Genomic DNA, 24056 nt, shown 5'->3' on the forward strand with positions numbered 1-24056 from the left:
GAAAGAAATCCCAGTGTTATTTGGGAATGAACGCGTTCTTTGTTTGCACTATTTGGAAAAAGTGGATTTCTTCTGCTGTATTTAGTTTCCTGTAATTTTTTTTTCAATTTTGGTATAGTAAACTAGTGCTGCGACAAGCCAAATCTTTTGACTTTTCATGTTGCACGTTACACAAGCAGAAGCCTGTTTTTATATAATGCATAACCTGGTAAAGATGGGAAGACGGTGACCTTTGTTACTGAAGTTGATTTAGTACAATTTTGTAAGAGTGAACATAACTTTTTCCATTACATAGTTGTACCCTGATTCGATAGAAAGTTCACAAGGGAAAAGTGGTTTGCAATCCCACTTTCGTTTTGCATATTAGTCAGGTTTTGGTGTCTGGTTTTACTTACTGCCAGAGGGCAAACTCTTTTTGAGATTTCTCGCACTGATATTTTAAAATTGCAGGCTCCCTTGGTGACTATTTTTATTGTATTTCTTTTCCCAACTTTTGAGAACGTCCTTAGGCATAGAAAATTCTTTTCGGGTGGAGAGCGTACCTTGCCCAATGGCAAAAGTCAGTTTAGCACGTAAAGTGTATCTTTTGTAAGAATGTATCTACACCACGGGCTAAATATCTGAGTACAGTTTGGTCAGAAAGTACTAAGCTAGCTTTAACATTAAAAAACAATTTTTAATAGGTTGATTTTATTAATTTTTTTTTTTTTTGGGCTTTGGAGATGTTTTTAGGGCATGGGAATTTTGCCTCTCTTTATTGTCAGCAGTGGAAAGTAGGTTATACTGAAACAGGAAAGGGAGAGATAATGAAAAGGAACTATTTAAATAGTCTAGCTCTTCTCACCTTGGAAAAGAGACAACTGGGTCAGGAGGAAGGAGAATGGGATACTTTTCCCTTTCCTTTAAAGCAGCCACTAAATAACTGGAGAGCTGTACACTGAGAGGTGTAGTAACTTGACAGGCAGGCTTTATGACAGTATGTACCTATTTCAGCTGGAACTTAAATCAGGAAAATAAATTAACTGTGTCTGTTTCTTGTGCAGATACCAGCGTGGCTGTCGATCTCTGGCTGCCAATCTGCAAGCTCAGGGTTCAGTTGTGCAGAATCAAATGATAACAGTTGCTGCTAATGAAGCTGACGATGAAGAGGAATATGACATTCCAGCAGAGATTGAAAATGTTGTAGGTGTGTTAAAACTGGACAGAAATTACTGTAATGCCTGCAAATTAAACATATATTGGAAAACAACCTGTTTAGGGCTAAGGCAGTCATGTGGGTATCTGTGCTAATGTGAACAATTGGAAAGACTATAAAATTTCAGCCTATCCAACTGATTAAAAAATACTATATTTTTGTCAGATGATTTGCATTTCAGCATCTCAAGCAGAAACTCAGTACTGTAGCATTTGTTGTGGGGTTGGGGGATGGAGTTACTGAAATACATTTTACCGGTTTTATCCAGTAATAAAATTTTATCCAGTAAATTATCCAATAATATCCAGGGATATCTTGAACCTTTCACAGATGGCAGGATGAATTAAAATTCATAATGAAAAACAACAAAAAAAATTGTGTTACTTGAAAGCTAAAGAATTATGGTTGAAATTTTTGAGCTGTGGTAGTATCAAAGGAACAACATTTTTTAATTAGTATGCAGTCATACAGCAGGTCCTCTGCTAGCTTGCTGGTGGATATGCTGTAAATAAATGGGCAAAAATGGCATCAGAAGACTTTTATACCTGAGTAATCTAATAAGCCACTGAAAAAAGCACCATGACCTCCATTTTGAATCTTCCACAGTACTTAAAATTTCAAACCAAATTTTCTCTTTTAGAAAATGATTTTGACATCTTTCTTGTTTCTTTGATTTCGAGTCATACTTGTGTGACAAATAGAAGAAATCTGTATACAAGCATTTTTATTTAAACTAAGAGGCAGTTAAGAGGAAAACGAGTTTTGAACATTTTAAGAAATCTTTCTGCTGTTAATTGAGAATAATCTGTTTTGTTTAAATAAAATTATCTGCAGAGCAATTGTTGGTTGGACTGAAAGACAAAGACACTATTGTCAGGTGGTCTGCAGCAAAAGGGTACGTTTCTTACGGTTTCTCTAAACTAATAAACTAAAGTAAACGACATAGAAATGCAGTCTGATGTAATCCATTATTGATAATTTGTGTGTATTGTCAGTATTCACAGCTACTTCAAATGGCTTTAGCACAGCTCATGGTATAAAGCCATGTTTGTCTCTTTTTCTGATATGAAATTGGGCTAGTCTTCAGGGGAATTTCAGATAGGTTTGGAAATAAACGTTCTGGATAAGGCTTGATTTGAAGGGTGTAAAGCAGCATTTCTGCAAAATGTTTTTTTTTCCTTCCACTTTAAAAAATATATTTCTGTGTTCGAGTTTGCTAACGTGTAGCTTTTCCTTCAAGTTTGAGATTGTTGGTTTAGGGTAATGGTGTTAGGGTAGTGCATTGTCATCTTGAAGTCAGTTATCTTTTTGTAAGTTTCCAGTAACTAAATTTTTTATAGGACTTATTCATCAAATGCAGTACTAATGAATCATTGTATGCTCTTTTTTTTTTCCTTTTGACTTCTGTAGAATTGGTAGAATAACTGGAAGACTTCCAAAAGAATTAGCAGATGACGTGATTGGGTCTCTGTTGGACTGTTTTAGGTAAAAATCTTATTTCATGCTTTACGTGCATCTGAAACATGTCTGCTTATGAAACAGGAGGGCAACAGTTAGGAAGACAGGTTTAAAAATCTGTAAATTTTGTTGCCCTTCTCCCAGATTTCAAAATCTTCTAAGGCAGGGATGTGCTAAGGGTGTTCAATAAAGAAATTTTTCCTAATCCTTCATCTTGACCCTATTCTAAAGTAATGTGGAAGGACTGAAGTTGAACTTTGGAAAAATAAAAAATGCTTATTAACTTTCTGCTTTAAAAATTCCTGGTGTGCTCATGTCTGGAGTGCTGTGTGCATCTTCAGAAACATAGTAGAACTGGAAATAATATTCAAAAGGGTTCTGAGGATCACCAGAGATAAGAAGCAATCTCTATGGGAGGGGAGGCTAAAACATATAGGAAGAGCGAGGAATAAATGGGGTGTAATAGAGGCTTGAAATCATGAATGGCATGGAAATGATTGCCCTGTAGATTTTATAGTATTAGAAGCAAACTAAAGTATCAGGTGGCAGGTTTGGAATAAAGAAGAGGTGGTGGTTATTCACACAGCACATGGTTAAACTGTAAAAACTTCTTGCCGCAGGATGCTGTAGGTGCTAAGAGTATATGCCTGAATAAAAAACATTCTTCCATTCTGCAAACTTGTCCATGATCTGCCAGAGTTTGGAAGTGTTGTGGAGAGTGTTGCAATATGCTTGTTCTTATACTATACCTAAGGCGTGTACTGTTGGCCATGTCGGAGAGGCTTTTGGGCTAGCTGAAACTCCAGTTTGATCACACGTAGCTGCTAGGATGTTCTTTTGATGTGCTTTATTGTTCGACGTCATGTTTCTGCATCCATGTAGAGCACTAAAGGACTAAATTACTAAACAAGTATCTTTTTTCTTAATATCAAATTGCTCATCAGGTCTACATTGAGTACTTGAGCTTTAAGATTAAACTAGTGTTTTAGACTAAGCTAATATGAAAAAGAATTTCTTTATTGGCAAAAAATATTGGTAATGTTCAGTTTGTCACTCAGATGTACTCAGTTTTAAAAAATCTTCTTATATTGCTTGTGAGTACAAATTAAAAATACCAGCTCAAAGGATAACACATAAAAAAAGAGGGTATAAAGTCTTAAAAACTTGCAAGGAAAGTATCTACTTAGCTGCTACTTCCACTGTGTTACTGTGATTAATTTAAGAGGTGCTGCTGGTCTCAATTATCCCTGGAGCTTCAAAGACCTGTACTCACTGTGTTTTCTTTCCTTGTTTTTCAAGTCATAGGGATGAGTAATCCAGCTAGTAATTGAGTGACCTGCTTTCTTCAGAAACACCTGGGAACAAATGTAGACAAGGACAAAGGGAATCTCTTCTGTATTCTTTGCACTAAATATCTAGTGACCAAAATAAAAAGTCAGTTGCTCATCAGAGACACTTCACGTTATATCTCTTGGGATAAGAAGAAAGGATTTCTTATATGTAGGTAGATTAAAAGACAAGAGACAGGAAAGAAATAGGTGATCATTTTTCACCGTGTAGTGAGATTATCAGTACAGTCCCGCAGGGGTCTGCATGAGCCCTGTGCTGTTCAACATACTCACAAAGGATCCTGGAAAAAAGGTGAACAACGGCGTGAGGAAATCAATTGATGATTTAAAGTTAGCTAATGTGAAAACTAAAGGTGACAGAAAAGCAGATGTTGTATAAGCTTAAGTTAAGTAACTAGACAGTAAATGACGTATGAAATAGAATGTCTAATGAATGCAAACTCATGCACTTAAGGAAAAATGCAGCTAGCTATAAAACAGTTATGACTACTCAGGAAAGAGATCTTGAAGTCACTGATAGTTCTGTCAAAATGTCAGTGGAGTGCTCAGCAGCTGTCAGAAAAAGAAGGCAAATGGAATGTTAGATGTTATTAGGGAAGGAAGGGATAACAAAACTAAATCACTGAAAAGTGATTTAACTGATGGGGATTCTTCCAAGTGGAAATAAGAAGTAGAGGAATATAATGGAGATATATAATATCATAAATAGGAAAGAAAGAGGGGAAAGCGAGTAATTGTTTACTGTTCACTCTTTCTCATAATGTGAGAACTGGGAAGCATCAGGAAGTACATTTTCAGGCAATTATAATTAAACCGTGGAAGTCATTGCCACAGGATGTTATGGAAGCCAAAAGTGTGAAGGGAGTTCAAAAAGGGATTATACAAATTAATGGAAGAGAGTCCCATCAGAGGTTATTAAATATGACATTCTGGCTGCAACCTCTGGCTTGGGAAGTCTCCATACTGCTGATTGCCAAAGCTGGGAGGAGGCTAATAAGGGAATGATCCTTTATGCTTCATCTTTGGCTAAGCATCTGCTATTGATCCATGTCAGAGACAGAATACTGGGAGAGATGAAGTTTTGATACGACCTAGTCTGTCTGTTCAACGTTTTATTCTTTGATTCCTACTCCTAGTTTAATACAAGATGAACTTTTTGCATGTTTAATCACGTAGCATGCAGCCTTTCCCCTTTTCACGCCTTTAGCTGCCAGTCCACCAAAAATTGTGTACCGTTCTTGATATTTTTTGCTGTGTTCGCTACAAGTTGCTCTGTTTGGTTTTATGTTTTTTAAAGGTGGATAAACACCACTGTTTGCTCACCGCATAGGCTCGTGTAATGTGTTTATTGGAAACTATCACTTCAACCTCTTTTGCTAGTTAAGGACTGTGTTTGGCACTAAATTAATTCGTTATTTTGGGTATGTTCTGTAAATCTGAATCTTTTGCCAGTGTACTAGGAAGTTGTTTTCCTTTTCTGGATGAGTTTCAGGTATTGTATTCTTCTGTATTCAGGTTACATTTATATCGATAGATGGGTTTTTTGCTTATTTGATCATGTTTATAGCAGTATTTATGTTGCACAAAATGGGAAAGAAAACATGTTCAACTTGTCATTCTTATATTTTAGAAGTCTAACAGGATTAATAACAGAATAAACACATACTGGTTTGGATTATGTGTCTTTTAAAATGTCAGGAATTCACCGTGAAAAATGAAATCCGTAAAGGGAAGGCTAGTCTTAACAAAACTTGTCTTTGTTCTAAAATTAGTTTCCAGGAGACAGACAATGCATGGCATGGTGGATGCCTGGCTCTGGCTGAATTAGGCAGAAGAGGATTGTTACTCCCTTCCCGAATTTCAGATGGTGAGTTGTAGTTGCTGAATGTTAGTAAGTTAATGAATTAACAATTTAGAGTATTAGAGATTGAATGTGTGGCAATAGACTGGAATTTGCTGATGCGAGTGTGCTGAATAATGACTGTAGTATTGAATTCTAGAGTAAAAAAATATGCCCATGGGGATATTTAAGGTACTTCTGTCAAAAGCGTTGTCTTGGGTGTGCCTTTTTTATACTTAATAAATTTTTCTTTCCACAATGAAATTAGTTTCTTGGGGTTTTCTTCTTTCTTCCTCTCTCCCATGTTTCTTTATACAGTTGTATAAAAATAATTCTGTATGCCTCTATATTGTGTCAGTGTCATTATTTAAATAGAATATATTAAATAATTGATGACTAACTCACACTTTAAAGCTAGCAGTTTATGTTTCTGATTAAATTTCAGAGGCCAATTTTGCATAATTTACACAATGAACTGTTTAAGTTTTTAATGGGTTTTTGAAATATCAGGATGGAAAGAGAAATAACAGGGCAGAGGAATTGTTTCTTTGTGTGTTCTGTATGTATCAACATACGTTGAAGTACAGAGATATTAATGTGAAAGTAGTAGTTCTCTGTTTTGTGATTTTGGTCTATTTTTTAATAGAGTTGAAATGACAAAAGCATAATGTAGTAGTACACATCCACTACTGGGCACTTTTACATGAATATCTTGGGCTAGGTGGTTCTTTTGATCTCATCTGGTGCTCCTGTGTTGAACAGAGAAGTTGAACACTAAGTTTCAAAAATATTTCAGAACTGCTGTTTCATACTAGTAAATTAGGTTGCCAGATCTTTACTATTCTGAAGATCTGTTGACTTGTTCTAGAAGGAACTGTAGAATATGGTATTTAATACCGTTTATTATTCTGTCTCCGTGAAAAGAGTTCATGTCCAATATAGTGTCTGGTTTGCATGTGAGAATTTTTGTGCAGCTAGCCTTCAGTTGTTTTCCCTTTTCTAATTGCTTTTGCTCTTGTATGATAAAGATGAAACAGTTAAAAAAAACCCAGTTTTAAGAATAGGAAGTCATCCAAAGGTAAGCCTCTGTTTTAGTTCTAACAAAACTGAAACTGTACACCTCTATCAAGGAATCGGGATAGCCTCATGTAATAGATTTTTTTTTTTTAATCTAAACTGGAGGTTTTGTGCAAGTTTGGTATTGTATAGGACTGCAAAAGACATGAGTGAATCCCAGCTCTGCCAGTGATTCGACCTGTGCCGTGAAACGATCTCTCTCTACTTTTTAGGCTGAGTTTTTGTATATGTAGAATGGGGATGATAGTTGTATCCTTCACACCCTTCTTTTTCTACAGAGGTGCAGGGAAAATATATTGCTGCCTGTGAAGGTGATTTTGATATACATAGGTTTATACACGCGTTTTTAATTTGGCAGATTGCGTAAGATGTAGCCTTCTGTTACTGGGGTGGAAGAATATAAAGCTAAGATAGGGGAGGAGGGGAAGGAGGGAACACAATCATAGCAGCAAGGTCTTTCTGGGAAAGAGATAGGCATAAAGGCCTGAAGAAAAATGGTTCTATAGGAATTGGAAGTTTCTTAATAAAACAGTGCTAAGAATTCCAATAGTCGTTATATGAGGAGATGCGTAAGAAACCTAATCAGAGACTATCTTGACTAAACTGCAACTCCTTTGGTTATCTGATACTCAGGAATGAGTTATACAGACGGCAGAAATGTATGATATTGTGAGGGATGAGTAAAAGAGGATAGTCTGAATTTGAGGAGATGGCCTCAAGCTGCGCCAGGGCAGGTTTAGGTTGGATATTAGGAAAAACGTCTTCACCGAAAGGGCTGTCAGGCCCTGGCCCAGGCTGCCCAGGGCAGGGGCTGAGTCCCCATCCCTGGAGGGATTTAAAAGCCGGGGAGATGTGGTGCTTGGGGACATGGGTTAGTGGTGGGCTTGGCAGTGTTAGGTTTATGGTTGGACTTGATGATCTTAAAGGTCTTTTCCAACCATTCTATGATTCTGTAAAATGGGATGCAGCTAGTGAAGAATGTAACTGGTAATGGCAAATCATGTTATATCTTCATCAGAGTCAAACCTTTATTATCGCTGAGCCGATCTAGGCTGCAGAATAGCCATGGCACACTTGACATCGTCCCTTCTCTGTTTTATTTCCTTTTGCTTTAATGGACCTTGTTTTCCACTTAAATTGATTTGAAAAAATAATGATACTAAATACGGTATATTCTAGTTTAATTTGCAAGTCTGCCTTATTCAGTTTTGCTTTATGTAAGTTATCCAATCTACTATTAATGTAGAACTTCAAAGTTGATTATAATAGTTTGGAGAAAGAAAAAGGACTGAGTTCTGGAAGGTGGAAGAAAAGCCACCACAGTGATGTTAAGAGGAACTGTGTTGTACTTTGAAAGACAGACTTATGTTCAAATTGTCCTTAACAAAATTATTTAAGAAATTAGGACAAGTGCAAAGTAGCATTCCTAGTTAGGAATAAGTAACTACACAATTCAAGATATAGGGAGTCACTTGTAGGCAGCAGTTATACAGGAAAGGGCTTAAGAGTTCATGTGGGTCACCCACATCAATCAAGAATTTTATTTATCTCAGTAGAACAAGATGGTGAAAAAGAAGTCCTAAACAGAGTGTGGTAATCCTTTCATCTCACTTGATACTAAAATTATGACACATTGGGTACTCATTTTGGACATCACACTTAAAAGATTATTTAAAGAAAGCTAGCCTAAAGCAGCAGGTATCATGAGAAGAACAGAAAATAAGACTGACAGGGAAAGACTGAAAGAACTAAGGTTATTTGGTTGAGAGAAGACAAAGCTGAAAGCTTATTCTCTTCCTCTTAAAAGAAAACCTTTACTTTTGACAACTATTTTCAGTGACCAGAACAAGACTACAGGTAATGGGTATAATTTGCAGCAAGAGAATAGTTAGATAAGCCTTAGGACTAATTTTCTTATTCTAAAGGAACTGGAGCCCTAGAATAATTCGTTTATGGACATTGAGCTAGAAAGATTTCTGTTAGGAAGGACAGAAATCAAGTTAATCAAGGTGTGGAGAGCTGTTTGCGTAGTTAACCTTCATCGTTCTCTTCAGAGATTATTTAGTTCAAGGAATGGAGATAAGGTAGACTTCACCACTGGAGCTTGTTTCTATGAACAATATTTGTATAGAGATGGTGAAGAATAAATCCTTAAATTGTATGGAAAACCACCAAAAAGTTTTTCCTTGTTGACTTAAAGAAATTCAAACTAACAACAAAAGAGATACATGGGATTTTTTAAAAATTATGATTAAGGGGAACTATGAAACTTTCTGCTTCCAGAGACTCCGTAATTTCATGTTTGGAAATTATGGATTTGGTAGCATACATCCTTAAGCTTCAAGCTTTAAACTTGGCCTAGAAAGAAGCTCTTTCTCCTTGTTTCATCACGTACTTGATACATCATGCTTTCTTACTGCCTTGCTGCTGTAATTTGAGTTAATTGGACTTTCTCTGTTACCATATTCCCTTTGTTCAAACCCAGATTGATATTCTTGTCTTTTGATAATACAGGAAAAGCTTTTCTCTGTGAAAGATTAAATTAAAGATCAATGTCGTTACTCTTTCTTTGTTTCTTAACTCAGAAACTTAACCCCTGTAATTTACAGTTTAACAGTAAACTTCTGACAATGCTCTGGCTAAGCTGTTAGCTCAAAACACCGTAGCACCAAAAATTAGAAAAAAGTTCGGAGAGCTCCACATGGCATTGCATGCAGCTCTGCTTCCTTTCATAGGTTTATACCTACCAGTAATGTTTAGGCAGGTGAGGATGCCTCTTACCTGAATAATGAATCAATGAGAAATGTATACCCATAGTTTTAAGTGAATAATACTTAGTCTGGGATGGTGCATACTGTGCAAGTTTATGCGAGGTGTTGATACAGTGGAACAGCCTTATTTTAGTTAAACCTTTTGTAGAAGTTCGGATAAGCTCGGCAGAAGCTTTAAGGCAGAGGGAATGCTGAGGTTTGTGATACGGAGCTAAAGTACGGATGAATTAATCTGCCTCATGAACTTCCTTCACTGAAGGAAGCTCCTTTTTTAGAGTTCATTGGTACTCCGTGCCAAATTCGACTTGTAAATTGAAAATCTGGCTAGCGATTTCTTTGCTAATTTTTCTTCAAAATATGCGTTACAGATAGTGTAGTGAATGTATTTGTGTTCATTAATGACTTTCCATATATTTTAAGTACAGGTCACAGATTTATTTGAAAAAATTGCAAGCTTATATACACAGTTATAGAAGCAGAAAATAGTTTTAGGATGTATGTAGAAGCCCACTGAAACTGATAATTAGTGATACATGTATACTGAAATAAGACCTTCACCAGGAGAGTTTGCCTCAGGTGAAATAAATTATATAAATAACCCTTTAGGCCTGGAGGTTGAAGGTTGCCCCAGTGTCTGTCTAACCTCAGAGGATTAGGCACCTAAATTGTTTAGATCTTCAAATTTTTCAGTACTGTTTTCCTAGCGGTTCAGTTAAAGGTGAACATAAACTGCATTTGTTAAATTGGTGCAGGCTTCCTTTGGTTTAACTTGAATCTTGTTCTTAGTCGATCTAAGAAAAGCTTGCTTATACAAGGTTTGGATCAGGTTGTTTAAACTGGCGTCTCCCTCTGAGTAACAAAATTTGGTCTGTTGTTTCGTATTATGGCATAATGGCAAAGTGCATTCACACACAAAACAGTTTTTACAGTAAATTCTAAATAGCCAGGTTTAATCGTAAGCTTATTTAAACTACTGCACGGTGAAATAAAAAGTTTTTCAAAGAAAAAAGACAAAAAAACCCCTATTAAATGAAATTAAGCCTGAAAAAGACTATGACAGTATGTTATTGAACAATATTGTTTCTAGAGCTTAAACATCTTTTAAGAAAAGAAGTTGTAAAAGTTATTTTACATTAATACAATTCAAAAAAAAGATTCATCTAATGTACTTTGGCTTTAGTAATGAATGCAAAAATTCACTCATCAAAATCTGAGCTTATACAAGGGAAAGTTCAGTTACTTAAAAATATTAATATAAAATTATGAACATTATTTACATGGGAGAGATTGAATGTATCTTGTCATGGACCAAACCCACTAAGAGATGGTTTGTAGCGATTTTCTGATGCTGCTGGTAACTGGCTTCTATGACCAGAAACTCATTGGAAAGTGAAGCATTAAGATACTCTTGTTCTCTTCCTTAAAGTGAAAACTCTGCTACAGTCATTTGGCCTTACTCTTTTAGTGCCTTGCTGTGATTTTGCTGATTCTTTTTGATTTGTCCTTTTTTGTCCTTTTGCTTTTTGATTGCACTGAGTATCCTGAGTATCAGAAGAATTAAGAGTAGCTTCTGTACATGAAGCGCTACTGTCCTGAGGACTCTGCCCTTCGTTGTCCATTCTGACTTTGCTAGGGCTGTATGCAGCTAGCTGACAGAGAGCTACAGCTGCTGTTTGTTTCTGTTCATCACAGCTATCAATTATTCTTAAGTCTTGAGCTTCGTTACGGTGAGCTGTGAAAGAAGATTTGTCACAGGCACTGTTAGTAGGGTTCTTGGGGTTACATGCATCTGCTCCGGAGGTTTCATTTTCGGTGTTTGGAGAAGTAGCAGCACCATTATCATGAGATGGACTGTGGAATGACGTTTTCAGGCTTGCTGTGTTACAGGAATCTTTTACCGAGAGGTTCAGAGGCATGTCTTGCAATTCTAGAAAGTTCTGGCTTTCTGTTTTGGATGTGGTTTTGTATGCATGCTCATGAATAGGTCCTGTGCTTGTGTCAGCCTTTTTTGAAAGATTAAGGGGAACTATCCCTGTGTCATCTTCCGTGTTGGACAGTGAGCCTTCATTGTTAGGGCACTCGTTCTGTGTATGTGAATCTTCATCAGTGACGTTAATGCTGAAAGAAATGAGGAGAAAAGAGAATTCACCATCAGTTGTTCTTTTAAATTGGGGCTGAGGAAGTGGGCAGGAAGAAGAGAAAAAAAGCTGGCTAGAAGTCTGACAATCGTGTTGTTTCTCCTTTAACTCCCCCAAGTCCCTTTCACCATACACATCGCTGTAATACAGGTAATTTCAGGAAATATACAGCCACGTGCATAGTAATGGTATTGGAAATACCTGATGCACTTAGAGAGAATGAGTAGTCTACTCACTATAGTGACTGTGAGTTGTACTGTGTTTTGCACAGTTACTATAGAAAAAATTATCTCGATGCTGTAAATTTAAATATATTTTAGGGACACTGCATGAAATGTATGCATCTATCTTTGTGTGTCCCTAGTAAATCTGACAAGAATTTGCAAAGTGATTTTATTATTTTACCTGGTGGGTGAGTCTCCTCTATCTTGCTGTGTCTGCACGCTTTGAAGTGGAGTTGGCTGATCAGTGCTTTTTCTCACAGGTCTGAAAGCTGTGAAGTTTTCTTCTGGTTGATCGTACTTGCCAAGCGATGTGGAAGATGACTTGTTAGAGAGGTCAAATAAGCCTTCGCACGCCTGGCTTGTCTGAGTGAAGTTGGTTGGGCTGGGTCTGCCAGGGGAGCCTGTTGCCGCACTTCCTGCGAGAGGGCTCATTTTAGCATTCTCTCTTTCATTTTGGTCATCTTTGGAATGACTTTTGGCATGCAATAATGTCATTTCTTTTTCATAATCTGCTTGTTTTTTATGTGAACTTAGAGGGTATTGTTGGGATGGGCTTAAAGAAGCTGGATAGAGCAAGGTAGTTTCTTCCATTAGATGAGAATTTTGATCTCTGTTTATACCAGCTACGTGTGAAAATCTGTAAAATGGAGGATCTGTTGGCCTACAAAATCCATATGGTATTGGAGGAGTGGAATGGTATTGTTGGAATAATCGATAGTGTTCATACGCTGATGGATTTATGGGTTTTGGAAGTGGCCCAGGGTGGGGAAGAAAGTGTCTTTGATCTTGTGTGCCATAGACAGACAGAGCAGAGCTTTCACACTCTGAATTACCTGGAAGCAAGTAAGGTGTGTAGATCGCCAGCCTATGCTCATAAAAATGGGGTGAGTACTCAGGAATCATCGGTTGCATGTAAGGTGAAATGGAACCAAAGCCTTTTGTGGGAGCAACTTTATGCGGAAACTCCGGGAGGAAAGGAGAACCGGCTTTCCATGGGTGACTTGGTGCATGAAATGCAGACTTAGTGTGAAAAGGTGAACTTTTGTTAGAGACGGATATAATTTCGGATACTTCACTAGTTTCTGGGCCTTTACTATCTCTGTGTTCTCCCACAGGAACGAAAGCCGAGGGCCTTACAATGCTGTCCAAAAGGGGCTGCATGCTGATAGCGCTTTCTGTTGTAGTACTGGCAGGGGTTAATTCCTTCTGAATCGCAGGTTTTTGTCCTGGAATTGCTGTGTTTGTTGCCTGGTTTTGTAATTCAACATTTTCCTTGGCATCTTCTTTTGCAAAAGGATATTGAGGCTTTGAATCGAGATTTGACAGTCCATTTGCGACAGATTTAGAAGAAGTTGGTTTGACTGTAGATTCGAGCTGATTGATCTGTTTGGGCTCCAAGGAACTGGTCTTTGGACACTTGATAACGCGATCCTGCTCCGATACTAAAGTAATTGAGTTTTTGCAGAGGCCATACTTCATATGGTTAAAAAGATGGGATTTCTCATTGCAAGTAAAGGGACACTGAAAGCACTTGTACTTAAACGGCTTTCCTGGTGGTCTTGGGATGTAATGAGGCTTCTTTGGTTTACGTTCTTTGAGGAGACTCATTTTTTTCCTGCTTGAAACAATTAAATGTAATGATTCTTTATAAAAACTTTCTTGTGGTTAGCTTTCCTCAGTTTTAGGCTCTTGATGTTCCAGTTTTTCAGGTTTCTAGAGTCCTTCTTCCCAGGTGAAGAGAGGAAGCCAACTCCCGCGGTGTCTCAGGGAAGAGGGGGTGCCGGAAAACAACGCTTTTGCAACTGGTAGTGCGGGAACTGTAACGCAAAGTTTAAAATTAGCTGTAGTGGAACATTGGACCTAAAGACAAAGTAATACATTCTTTTAACTGTATTCCCCCTCATATTGCATATGGTGTGTGTTGTTTTTTTTTTTTTTTTTTAAACAACACAAAAATGCTAGATGCCCAAGTTGAGATAGACATGCATTAGACTTTGACATCCTTCCGCAGCTAACCATAGTCACAGAAGCGGCCTAATTTTCAGCAGTGCCAGTCACCCGCCACTGCTACTGGCTTGAAGGAGTCTTTGGAAACTGAAGGCACATTGATTCAGAAGATGAAAGTAGAAATCTAGGTGGAGCTGTTGAGAGAGAAGTGGAGGTGGGTAGGATGAGAAGAGGCAGGTCCTGGCAGCAGCTGGATGTGGGGCAAGCCTGTTGGGCCGGTTGGGGAGAGAGGAGGGAATTTCCTGCTTTGGTGAAATGAGGGTGGAGTGGATTGGGTGCACTGGGGAGAGCTGACTTGGCTCTTTCAGAGACTGACCAACCCCCTCTCTTAACTGGCACGGCATTTCCTAACAGCCTGATCTCAACGGATACCTCAAAAGTGGCCAATCTCTCGAAGGATAAAACCACACCAATTTTCTTCCTCTTCCTAATTCAATTAAGAGAAATGAGTACTGCAATATCTGACTAATAGAATCTGCTGCTTGATAAACACATTTCACATTCTTTTGCTGTGTAGCACCTTACATATTGCATATACTTAACACGGACACACAAGTGTATAATTCAGGTAAAAAAGCGTCTGACAGTAATTGATTTATAGGGGAATGATCTATCTGCCTTTCTTCAGAAAAAGTAAGGTTGTGGATACTTTATACAGCCTAGTGATTTGCTCAGTAGATAAGTCAGGAGGGCTTGTATCAGCTTGTTCCATTATGTTCACTGATTCTGAAGGCGTGAGAAACTCTCAGAGTCAAGTTCTCATGATTTTATAGGATGTGTTATGGCAGAGATCTAAAAACTGATGATTTCATCATGAACTATAAGCATCATTATCAAAATGATGACTGTTGCAAAACCACGTACTGTATCTATTGTGTTACCCGAAACTGCAGGAATACTAATTGTATGAGTGACTAGATAGCTTGATTTTTAAAAAAAAAAAAAAAAAAAAAAGCTTTTTACATAGAAGTTATTGTATTAAAATACTAAGTTTATGAAAAGAATTGCTGGTAATTACATGCTGTGAGATTTTAGTTCGGCTAGAGATGTTTTGCATTTCTTAAATCAGAGATTATTTAATAGAAAATGACATGCAACACATTATGAAAACTGAAGGCAAAGCTACAGAATTGCTGCTTGTTTCATCAGGTATAGTAATTCTAGCAAATTGTATTAAATGTTGTTTCTGATGTCATAGAAATATTAATTTTGTTAAAATAGTAATTGTGAAGGCACCCTGAAAAATGCAAAGCTGCTCTGTAAATAGAAAAAACAATCAAGCTTTTTCTTAAAATTAACAAATGATTAAATGTACAATAGCCTAAAGAAAAAGGAATGTGTAGAGAAGTAGCTTTTTATTTTTCAGGTTTTAGCAAAGCTTTTTTGATTGTTTGAGTTGGATACTAATACTGTAACAATGAAAAAATAATTGCATTCTACAGGAGCATGTTAAAGTCTCATCATTGGAGTCTGGTTAAAATGGTGGGTCAATAAATTTAGAAAAATCATCTAGTATTTAAAAAATATTTTAAATAATGATAGTCAGAATTCCTTTGAAAGATTAAGAATAATGCTTTTACATTTAAAAAAAGAAAAATTGAGGCGTAGGAGGGGAGGTCCAGATAGGGAACTGCTCTTTTTTTCTGCCTTAAGTGAGCTTGTTGTGTTTATTTTTGACTAATGATGTATAACTAACGTGGACAGTTTGTAATGGACTCGGTCAAGTCAGTTTGTACCTGTTGTGCTTTATATCTTCTTGGAAGTACTTGTACTAATTATTCTTGAAAAAAAGATATTGTTGTCAAAACTCCATTGCATTCTTAGTTAAACCATTTATGATAACAGTCCGAATTTGCATTCAGGTGCAGCACTTATAATAAAGAGATGTTAATTAGATTTTCTTGTTCTGCTAGCTTTCCTGCGCTTAATAATGAAAATTCCTGTGTGTCCTGTTTCCCCCCACCCCGACTTTGTACGTGGTATTTAACTTCGATTCAAGTTATTCCTGTTCAACAGAGTATTAACTATTGTTTCTTAATAAGATAAAATGCACTGTTGCAGTTTTAATGTTAGAAATTTAGAGCATTGGAGCTTCGTTGCCATGTGTACAGCAGGAGAGAATTACAACAGCGTGTTATTTTTTTAAGTTTGGTTTGATGGCACGCTCAGCCTGCAGACAGCAGTGCTCCCACAACCTGCTGCTCTGACTTGAGGGGGGTAGAACAAGTAGCTTATTTTAAAGGGTGTTTACCCTTTTGTAAACGTAGGCTAGCGTCAGCCAGATGAATGCTCGGTTTCTCTCTTTTACTATTGAATCCCTTTTTTTCTCATGGTTTAAAAATGCCAGTAATAAAATATTTCTAAACCCAGACGAGAAGGATAATTTCTCCTCCAATCTCTAAGTAGAACACAGGAGTATCTGGCAGAGGTACACATTTCATAATTAAAAAAAATTAAAACTATTTGATCCCACACATACAGCTGGAAAAGACATTAATGATTTAAAATAGGTGCAACCAATTAAAACTGTCTCTATATAAATAATGTTAGTTACTTACAGAGGTATAATGTATGTTTTGTGCTACCAAAATTAAAATTTAGTATTAGAAAGAAAAATCAAAGTAAGTAGTTGCTTTTTCCTTAAACTTGAATGCCATAGCTTGTGATATCCTTTAAAAATGGGAAAAAATTAGTCTGTAGCAGGATGATAATTTTCATGTAACTTTTTTTTTTTAGATTGAGAATTTATTTCCTGTATACCTGATTTTAGAAATGCAGATGGTTATGTATTACTGTAATTTTCTAGTTTTGAAGTGTAGTAGTATTACTTATTTATATTTTTATTGAAAACAGGTTATTCAGATAATATTGGTTAAACTTGAGCTTGTCTCAGTTGTTTGTTTCTTGTCGATAGTATGCGTCCTCACGGCTTTCTAATCTGTAGCCCTTTCCAACCTGAGACTGATAGCTGCAAGTTCTCTTCCTTCTGTTTGTAAAAGTGCGTTGTTGCTACCTCCTTGCCTTTAACATGTTAGCAAGTTCAGAAAACAAGAGTATCGTTTGTGTGCATGTGTGCGTGTATAAATATATAAACAAAAATGTACGTGGGTATAAGTATATACCCACATATGCACATATGTATTCATACACACACATACACACACATATATATGTACATATATATATATATGTGCATGTTGTTTTTTAGGTTTTTAAGTAGTCTAAATTGTTTAAGATGCCCAGTTGATCAAAGAGGAAATTTCAAAATGTCTTTTATTACAAGCAGGGATAGTAATTATATTTCTTTTTAGGACACTGCTTTAGCAAACTACGTAACAGTTTGTCATGCACACTCCATTATTATTGCAGTCTCCTTTTGGTGATGTTGATCTCTCTGACCAGGAGTAGTCACTGGGGTGGAACATTTTGAAGGACATGCTATAATTAAAATATTGTGATGTGGCATTATTGCATAACTCAAGGACATGCCATTGTCACCTACCTAGAGTGTTGCAAGAACAAGATTTGTGAGTTTTATTCTAGCTGAGATTTTCCAGTGATTAACTACCACTCCCTTTTAAACTTCCAGTTCCTTTAAACTGAAAGATAAATTTTAACGCAACTGTTTGTTAATTAGGAGGAAACATGAGTGAGAGGAGTGGGTTGGCGAGGACTGGAAAGGAAGCGTGTGTTGAAGGTACGGCCCGACGAGGACTGCCTGCTCGTGTGTGAGTGCGCGCGTGGCTGTGTGTGTGCCTGCCTGCCAGAGGAAGTACAGAAACAGGGATTAAATACGTTGGTTAGGCAGCGTGAATAAGAAATAAAAATCTTTGTAAATATTAAGTTAATAATGCAATGTCTTAATACACATGAATTGACTGGAGAGAGGATAACTCAAACCAATCCAAGTTTCTGTGCTAAATTCCCAGAAGCTGGAAAAAATAATAAATCAAAACTGGAATACTTTATTTTCGTACAAGCTTTTCAGATTAACCTGACACTACTGTATGAAGCATAGTTGGCAGACTAAACATAGCAATTTTAAGCAATACAGCTTTTTGTCATACTTCAGTATAAGAAATTCTAAGCAATACAGCTTTTTGGCATACTTCAATATAATACATTAACTTTCTTTATGAAAAAAACTGCTTAAAACACTTTTCACCGACAAGAGTTAATTATTGTATAAACTTGCAAGAGTTAGTTTTTCTCTCAAAGTAAAATGTTTCCCTCTCCTGTTGAAACTTTCTGCTGAAAGCTTAAACTGGTGCGCAGTAAATGCACCTGCTAGGAGTAACCTAGGCTTTTGAGACAGCTGAAAAGTGAACCCCTCTGATTCACTTCTTAGATGTTAATATGAACACGCTTTATTTGAGAAGAATGCTCTAAAGAAATGTACTTACCGGATACATAGATGTCTGAAACCTTCGAGGTGATCACTGTAGGGAAGCTGTAGCTGTCACTGCTGAGAGAGAAGTACCTGTTCTCTGCTTGATCTCTAAGTGAAACTGCAGGAGGTTGTTTCAGGGGGAGGGACTTAAGAAGTGTAGGAGTTGAGCCCTCGGGGTGTAGAGATGCACCTGATATTACTCCAGCCTGAAGCTACGATTCATTTGTTTGCGTCCACTGCTTTCATTCAGCATTACCTCAGCATCTAAGCTATCGAAGAGAGCTCTTGTCGCTTTTGTGCCCTCCAACAACCAAGTTTTACTCTAAACTGTAGTGGCTGCTCCTCTGAGTAGCAGTCTGCAATGTGGGGTCAAAAATGGCTTAGGTAATATACCGAGCTTTTAATATATTTCACTTCCGTAGAAGTGACTCGTGAGCAGCAGAATTGACTGTACACAGGGGGTAGCAAAGCTTAAAAATCATAATTTTAGTCTTTTATTAGAGGTTGGCATTTTTTATTGAATGCCTTTGTAGCTTTAATATTCTTGCTCTTTTTTTCCTCCCGCTCTCCATTTTTATTTAAATCTTTTTGTCCTTCATGAGTCTCCTTTCTGAAGGCGGGACTGAACTAACTCCAAGCTTGCTTGCCACAGGAACCTGCCAAAGCTTGCCTATAATCAACAGTCAAATGTACAGATCCTGTAAATGGAAAGGAGTCACCTCCGTAAGAAATTGATTATCACGTCTATACGTTTGCTTAGGAGCTGTGAAACCGAATGGTGAAAGGAGAAAGTCAACCCATCATCCACTGATTGGTACTAGTACTTGCTTTTAGTTGCGTTTTAGTTAGAGTTTATAAATGACAAACTTATTAGTGTATTTGCCAGTCATCAAGTGACATTGCTGAGTTGTTTAGTGAAATAATAACCTCTTGCATACTGGTTGTTAAAAGGAAAGTCTTCTGATAGTTCTAGCTCTCTCTAAAAAACATTCCTGTTACTGAACGTTAAAACGAAGTGGCTTTTGGCTAGTAATTCTGATGTTATTGAGACATTAAAATTTCTGTTCATAACTGTTAAATTCAGCTGGATGAACGTGACAACCCTCTTGTTTCACCCACTGCTCTATAGATAAAAGTTGCAGATTATTGAAGCTCTTCAGTATAGGAGTATGATGAATTTTATATTTGGCAAAAGTATGGTCTTTTGAATGAAAGTTATTAAGGAAATTGTCACCACAAAACCGGTTTAGGTAGAAGTTGTTTCAAAATCAGTCTCTAAAGCAGTGTCTTAAAAATAATTTTAAATGTGTGGCCTTTATCGTGATGGAGTGACTTACGGACATCTACTTTCCTATCTAGGTACGCAGATCACCATCCTTCCCCTTGCTATGCCAACATAGTTTTCTGGAAAATTTTTCTGAATATAAACAATCACTAATTTTAAGGTAGAAAGATGGCTCTTGGGGTTTTTTTTAATTAATTTTTTAGTATTATGTTCCCAGAATGCAGCTTAGCAGTGTGAAAAGATGCCATATTACTGTCTAGTTGTTTGTAAATCCTTTGGCTTTAGATGGAATAACCAGAGTGTTTGTAGTCCATCGTTCTTCCATTTAGTTGTAAAATGTTTTGAAGAAAAGTAGTATATTAGAGAATTCTGCCTGCAGAGAAAGATCTTGTCATGTCTGCGTTCAGAAACATCTCTGAAAAGACCTAAGGAGAAAAGTCCTTTGCTTTCTCAACAGAAGATGTTATTCAGTAGTCCTCGCTGGTAGTGAATAGCCTTTCTTTCATGTCAATAAGTTCGTGTGCCATGTCAATCTACATAACTGTCCTCATTTTTCTTCTGCAAATGTGCATCATTTTCTGTTGTCTGTAGCTGAAGGAAGGTACCATCAGGCTTCTTTTTTTGCATGTGATGGGGTGAAGGTAGGTTTCCTCGGATAGAATCAGATCAGATATTTTGTTCTAAAAGAAAATTGCAATTTCTGGCATCTAGAGGAAGCTATTGAGGAAGGACCTTTAATGTAGGTGACTGAACTGGGATAAGAGGCAGTCAATATTTGAACTTTGCTTTTATTTTCCCCCCCCTTCTCCCTATCCCCCTTCCCTGATCTGGTATGTGGAGGGGAGACCTGATGTCCAGTTGCTGCCTTGACCCAAGGAAAAGAATGTTTTAAATCTAGCTGCTTCCTGGACGTTGCTGTTATCAGTCAGGTCAGCTGAAATCAGCTGCGAACTAAGTAGAACTGGAAAAAAAGAACAGCTAATGTAAATGCTCCTTTTTTTGGTGCTTGGATGGTATTAAAAAGCCAAATCTGGGGGAGAAGATTCATTGGTGGACCCCAGAAAAGGAACTTGATAGCTCCTGTTTGTGTGTACTTCTAGAAGTAATAAATCTTGATTGCAGTGATGTTGTTTCATCACTTATTTTTGTTAACTCATTCTGCTTGCATCCTCAGTATTAGATAAATGGAACCTGGTCACCTGCTAGTAGCACCCTTTTTAGTTTACCTGAGCACAAGTCAGATTTAATTAAGAGCACCAGGATTGACATAGTAAAATTTGGATGTATTGATATTTTTCTCCCAAGTTGCTTTTTTTAAAATGTGATTATTTTTGTATCTCTGGAGGGCTGAAGCTTTAGTTTTGTATCTTCTTTGGTGCAGAATATACTTCTTTGTTCTAAGTTCTATTTAAAATTCAGTATCGGTGTTGCTTAGCTGTAGTTGAATTTTGTAGGTTTAATTACTGTAGCATAAACCTGCCATTCTATAAATGTTACAAATTTTCTTTTTCATGTTTTTATATGAATTTTTTGACTCAGCTTTAGCACTAAACAGAAAACAAAATGTCACTAGCAGAAACCGCACATACAAATGGGATAAACGTAACCTATTCTCGATACACTGCTTACCTAATTTTTATTTTTCTCGTGCACTTCAAAATTCCCTTCCCTGGATGTATGAAAGAGTGCTGAGTGGTGCTCTGGTCAGTTATGAACCCCTCGGCTGATCAGGTAATTCTCACCTTTCTGCTGGAACGCAAAGAACGGCCCTGGCGACTGAGTGGTTCTGTTGTTTTGACTTCACCTGGTATCAGTCAGAACTCTGGTACTTGCTTTCAGAGGATGTCCGCTGGTTGTCAGTCATCAGCAATGCTTCCATGTCTTTCTAGAGACACCTTACAAATACGTGAACTAGTTAGTTATTCCAAGAAAGAGGAATGATCATAGGTAAATGTGAATAATGTCATGGAGCTGAACGCTGACAGACACGGAGCTAGTGAAGCTTAACTTGCCATGCAAAGGAAACATCTTAGAATTGTGTGACTGGCAATATTTGCTTCTATCTTCGTCATCTTAGTTATGTATCTAGATGTGTGGCTTTGAGCTAAGCATTCCAGAAAGTCCTTTTTTCCTTCTTTGATCACTTGAACTGAAGTTACTGACAGATTTTGCTGTCTGTGTTAGCACGTTTGGACTAGGCTGTTCCATACCATTCCCAGAAGGGGGCAAATGTATTTGAATATAATTGCTGTAACTCATGCTGGGCCCCAAAACATTACATGATTCTTGTACAATATTCTCATAATTATTTTCTTCTATCCCATATGAATAGTTATTAGCCGTAATGCTTTTCGAATAACACCTTTGAAATGTGCCTTTGTTTTTCATAATGATTCCAGTCCCTGACTTCGGAGATATGTCTGGGCAGATTACCTTGCTGATGTTTGTGAGCCACTCATTCATGATTACTAGAGCAAATTATTTGTATGGGAAAAGAATAAAAGCTCAGCAGTTAATAGCAACTGCAGATCATATTTTTAGATATTTATTGTGGCCTGTACTGTTAGTGTTTGGCGTGGAACTAAGATCATCTTCCTTCTGGTTCCCATCCTCACCCTTGGGCAGTGAAGTAGGGGGAAGTAGGCAACATCAGAAATTGAGACTGTAGGCAAAACTATGAACTGTTTATAAGAAGGGTTTTTTAATAATCATTCTTTTAATTGCCAGTCAGTCTAACAGAGATGTAAAATGTACCTTTCTTCAGTTTCTACTTGATGCTCTGGTTATAGTTCCTGTTTAAAATTTATTATTTTTTAAAGTGTTTTTCATGCAGAATGTTTTTTCCTTTTCTGCTTTGATTTCAAGACTTAATGCCAGAGATTCTGAAACAGTTCTCTCACCTAGGTGAAGTTTTTCTCGCAGAATCCCAGTAGTAGGACCGGAGCTGTGCCATGTGCACTGCTAGTACATGTGGAGTCAGCCCCGCACGTTTTTCTTTGAGGTGTAATTGGCGTTGTGCTGCTGGGCTGCCACTCTGGCAAAGAGAGCAGTGAGGCATAGAATGAATAGTCCTAGACTCAAAATATTTTTAGCTTTCAGTTACTCTTTGAAACATGTCAAATTTTATAAAGATTTATATGATTACTATATGTTGTCTACTATTTAAATAATTTTAGAAGTGGGGAGTATAAACCAGCAAGTGAAATCTGATGCTTTATTTTATTCCATTAAAAAATACTAATGCTGCAGTTCTTGAACTGCAGTTTCTGTTATGTTTTTGAATTTGAAGTTACATGTTACCATTTAGCTGTAAAATTTCAGTTGTTTTTAGAATGGATCACAGAGCTAAATTTGCATGTAGGGAAAACTTTTTTTTTAGCAAAATGTCCAGAAGTCAATTAAAATGTTAGGATCTGATGATGTATTTGTGTGCATTTCTACATTTGGAATTGCAGCACACTTAAATGAAACATTTCTTACTGTACAGCATATGTTAGGGCCAAAAAACTTACATTTCGGTATGGTTTCAGTATGATTTCAGTATGATTTCACATCTTTTGTTTTGTGCTGTATTTGTGGTTTTGTAGGCTTCAAACTATTATTTATAGGGTTTTTTTATTTAATTGGGTGGGGATAAATACTAAACAAACAAGAGAATCCTAGTTTACTTGAATTTCTGGTTTGCTTGTGAAAGGACGTTATTAAAATTTCTCTTGATGACAGCATAGTATAAACTTTCTAGCCAATAAGGTGTGTCATATATAGGAACATGAAACTTCCTAGGCGTTCTTAATGTGTCCGTGGTGAGATTAAAAGTGTTCTGGTGTTAAACTCTGCCGGTGGCTTGCTGGCCCCACTGTGTAGTCGCAGCTGTACCTGCTGAGTGGCTGGGGGCCTAAACTTTCTCTACTTAAAGCCAGAGAAAGTCTCTTAAATGAAATCAGTGGCAGAACTATTAGTGTTTCACAGTCAAAGATAACGTGCTCCTTTTTTTTTGTGTGTGTTGTGCATTATGTGATCCTATTTTTGTTATTATGAAAAGATATGTTTAAAGTAAGGTCGGAAACATTTGCATCTCTGAAGACTAAGGAAAGGAAGCCAGGGTAAGAAGATTGGAAGAACTGCGTGGTTGCACTTGCAACGAATTGGTGCTTATTTTGGAAGGATTCCAGCCAGAAAGGCGTTGCTTTTGATCTGCCTGCCGCCTTATATACCCTTACCCATTCGCAGTGAATGGACTGAAACAATCCAACAATCCCTCTCTCCTTTTTTAACTGTGGCAACAATGAAAGCAACATTTAAACAGAAGGAAATCATGCTGA

The 24056-nt window shown here is 37.1% G+C and overlaps 2 protein-coding genes across 3 annotated transcripts in view; one reads left to right on the forward strand and one right to left on the reverse strand.

Moving 5' to 3' along the window:
- TBCD (tubulin folding cofactor D) overlaps positions 1-24056 on the forward strand; it is a 131272-nt gene that overhangs the window by 23483 nt on the left and 83733 nt on the right. For both annotated transcript variants that reach the window (XM_082326585.1, XM_082326586.1), the window contains exons 11-14: positions 1044-1186; positions 2030-2090; positions 2606-2680; positions 5775-5869. In XM_082326585.1, the coding sequence (XP_082182711.1) occupies positions 1044-1186; positions 2030-2090; positions 2606-2680; positions 5775-5869 (374 nt within the window). The remainder of the gene's footprint in view (positions 1-1043; positions 1187-2029; positions 2091-2605; positions 2681-5774; positions 5870-24056) is intronic.
- On the reverse strand, positions 11088-13660 carry ZNF750 (zinc finger protein 750; the record flags this gene model as incomplete). The annotated part of the gene is made up of 2 exons (XM_082326397.1): positions 11088-11808; positions 12234-13660. 2 exons carry the CDS (start codon positions 13658-13660, stop codon positions 11088-11090), a joined length of 2148 nt encoding a protein of 715 aa, XP_082182523.1.

The sequence above is a fragment of the Platalea leucorodia genome, assembly GCF_965183815.1.
Source record: "Platalea leucorodia genome assembly, chromosome: 14".
Lineage (NCBI taxonomy): Eukaryota > Metazoa > Chordata > Aves > Pelecaniformes > Threskiornithidae > Platalea > Platalea leucorodia.